The sequence below is a fragment of the Amborella trichopoda genome, chromosome 6 (genome assembly GCF_054954075.1).
Source record: "Amborella trichopoda isolate Santa Cruz 75 chromosome 6, AtrichopodaSantaCruz75HAP2 v2.0, whole genome shotgun sequence".
NCBI lineage: Eukaryota > Viridiplantae > Streptophyta > Magnoliopsida > Amborellales > Amborellaceae > Amborella > Amborella trichopoda.
The window spans coordinates 3,140,414-3,143,605 of NC_142341.1; the positions used below are offsets into that span (position 1 = coordinate 3,140,414).

Genomic DNA, 3,192 nt, shown 5'->3' on the forward strand with positions numbered 1-3,192 from the left:
TCCCGTTATTGGAAAGGGGCTTGTTCGAGGTGGTAGTAACCCTACACATTAGTCATCATGTTGTGGTTTTCATTTTTACTAATGCCACTTTTTTAACATTTTAAAAAAACTAACTCTTAAAATAGGTAGGCCCTGTCTTTCCTCTAAATTGCCTTCCCCCAAACTAAAAAACAAAAAGAAACAGACAAAAAAGGACCGTCATCACGCCATATTCTTTAGTCCTAGACATTATGCACAATTCACGCCACACGAAATTGGCACCCATTGTTTTCAAAGCATCTACCAAGTTTAGGTAGGCGTGGGCAAGGGAATCCAAAGAAAAAGAAATAGTAATTGGTGAATAGAAAATCTCTTAAATACATAAAAAAATAACATATATTTATTAGTAATTACATTTAAAGACTGGCATCTCTCTTTTTTTGGGTAATGAGACTGCCATATCTCTCACTCTCACTCTATATCTTAAAACTCAGACTGCTTCCTATCTCTATAGAACCTTACATCACTCCTGAGACAAAAGACCGAGGAAAGAGAGAGATTTAGCCGAAAATGGCAGCCATTGGGTTCAAGTTTCTTTGGGCTCTTCTTGGTCTATACATCTTGAATCAAGGTTATTTTCTTCTACTCTTCTTTTATCCACCTTTCTTTCTTCTTCTTTTTTTTATCTTTTTGAAAGAAGTTTTTGGTGCTGTAGAACTCAAATTGTTTATGTTTTTGGGTTTATTAAAGTTTTTCTATGGTTTTATGCAATTTATTGTCACCTTCCTATGCTAATTCTTATGGGAAAAGGCTCTGACAAAGACGATGATGATGATGATGATGATTGGGAAAAATGGTCGAGATATTAATAGTCTATCTCTAAAACAAACTGTGAAACTCTAGCCATTGTTCTTTGGAAAATTGTTTCAAGCGGGCTGGACCGAATTTCTACAACATGCAGTCCCAAGGTATAAAACATCCATTTTTAGAGATGTAAATAGGTTGTCCATCTAAAAAAAAATTGAAACTAACTGTCCAAATTTCTTTTTTTCATAAAATCATTATTTTTTTCTTAAAATTTAAATTTTTTTTATATATTTAAGATCTTCATGTTAAAGATGTCTTTAAAAATTGGATCCAAATATCCATCTCAAAAATATATTTTTAAGAGTGAACTCATTTCTACATGGACTCAGAGAAACCGTGCCCTTATTATTTTTTTAACGGTGAAACTCTGGCCATTATTCATGCTGGTTTCTTCTTCTTCCTTCTTTGATGATTTATTTTTAATTTTCTAGGATATGCTAAAAAATGTGGGCCATCAGATATAAGAGTGACCCAATCCAAGACTGGTGAAGTTGTAGAAGGGCAATCCCAGTTCGAGGTGACCATCAGCAACACATGTGCATGCCCTCAGTCGAATGTCAAGATTGGATGCTCGGGTTTCAGTAGTGTCGGGCCATCCCCTAATCCTTCGGTCTTTCGGATGTTGGACGACTCGACATGCATCGTCAACGACGGCAAGCCTATCGCTAACGGGTCCCCTGTCAAATTCACTTATGCATTTGCTACCCCTTCTGATTTGCCTGTGGTGGGGGCCGATCCATCGTGTTAAGGCACTTGCAATGGAGGTGTTTTTCATTTTTGGAGTTTCCTTCCAATGGAGGTGTTTTTGTTTTGCTGATACAGCCTGTGTGGCTTAATGTTTTGGTTTCACAATAAAGCGTAACATGGTTGCTTTGGCAATACATATTGTTATCGCAATGGCTTTTATTTACTTGAGGCTTTTAATAATGTTAGGAACATTATTACCAGGACTGGACCAGGGCTTGAACTGGTGAAGAGGTTGGTCCAATCACAGCGAGTCCAATCGGCGGTTAGACTGGCATAACATTTTTCTCAATATAAAAATTTAAAATTTATTAAAATTTAAAAATTCAATTAACAATTAGTAGAAAAAATGATTTTTAATATTTATTATAAAAAATTCTAACTTAGATATGTAGATATTTATTTAATGGGTGCGGTGCCGAGACTCTAAACAGTAAAAGTAAAACACAACTTTAAATAGTGTCGAGAAAATGTGATTTTGATATTAGAAATTTTTGTGATATCCTTAAAATATATTTCAAATTTAATTATAAAAATTTAAAGTTTAAAAAATAGAGTAGATCAAGCAAATTTATGAAAACTTGAAAATCTTGAAAATTGACAGGTCCAAAAATGCGTTACAAGATGCACTATTTTCAAAACTTAAAATCCATTTTCTTCTCATATCCATGCATATTGATGTTGAGATGATCAATTTGAGGATATTTGAGCATCAAAACTACCTCTTCTAGTGAATTTTTAGGTGGGCTCTAACTTGATTTGTTTAGAGCCGCGGCTCTATATGAACTTTTTCCTTATTCAATTAAAAGTTGTATTTTATTTAACTAATTGGTATTTAGCGAGACACTTAACATGGACGAGGGAGGGAGGGAGGGAGGGAGGGAGAGAGAGAGAGTATAATAAAAAGGCAAGGTTTTAGCATATTTGAATTTTTTATTTTTCATAAAAATAAAATTATCATGAATTTTAGGTGTAATCTGCGGCAATAAAAAGTTTACATGCAATCAACGTGAAAAAAATAGAAAGAAAGAACAAAATCCTACAAAATTTAGCAATAAATTTGAAAAACCTATAGATTTTAAGTTCAACTCTCCATATTGGAAGGTCCAATAGAACCGGCAAAAAAAGTGATCAAACATGTTCAATTAGTCAATGCTGGTTTTGACCAGTACTGTGTGAATCCTAGTTTAGTGTTTACACCGGATCCAATAAGGTTTCCGTCACTGGTTCTGCCGATCGGATTGCCGGTCTGGGTATAATAACTTTGGCCATGAATATTTACATGATGAAGTTGAGGATAGGGATATTTAAGCCCCCCTCACTTTGAGACAAATGTTGCGTGTCGAGGCCATGTTATTGGATGGTCGGTAGCTTTTTGGTTCAATATTTATCTTGTTATATAAGACGAAATAGTTCTATCTCTTTTTCACACACATACTGATATAAACACATACAGAGATGTCGCAAAATTATCTTATAACACATACAGAGATGTTGCAAAATTATCTTATGATAGGGTTGTAAAATTATGAGCTATATTTTTTTTTATTATTAATGAAAAACCGCGTAAGGGCATTATCGCCGACTGATTCACCCAAAAAA

General features: G+C 34.2%; 1 protein-coding gene across 1 annotated transcript; it reads left to right on the forward strand.

The window, feature by feature from the left end:
- The first annotated feature begins 549 nt into the window (after positions 1 to 549).
- On the forward strand, positions 550 to 1,594 carry LOC18434483 (TPD1 protein homolog 1). The gene is made up of 2 exons (XM_006844553.3): positions 550 to 610; positions 1,278 to 1,594. Exons 1-2 carry the CDS (start codon positions 550 to 552, stop codon positions 1,592 to 1,594), a joined length of 378 nt encoding a protein of 125 aa, XP_006844616.1.
- The last annotated feature ends 1,598 nt before the right edge of the window (positions 1,595 to 3,192 follow it).

What these genes read in the sequence shown, in the direction of transcription:
- LOC18434483 (XM_006844553.3), top strand. Translation starts at nt 550, where the DNA reads ATGGCAGCCATTGGGTTCAAGTTTCTTTGGGCTCTTCTTGGTCTATAC. An exon ending in TCTATACATCTTGAATCAAG is followed by an intron (nt 611 to 1,277) that starts GTTATTTTCTTC and finishes TTAATTTTCTAG; the next exon opens with GATATGCTAAAAAATGTGGG.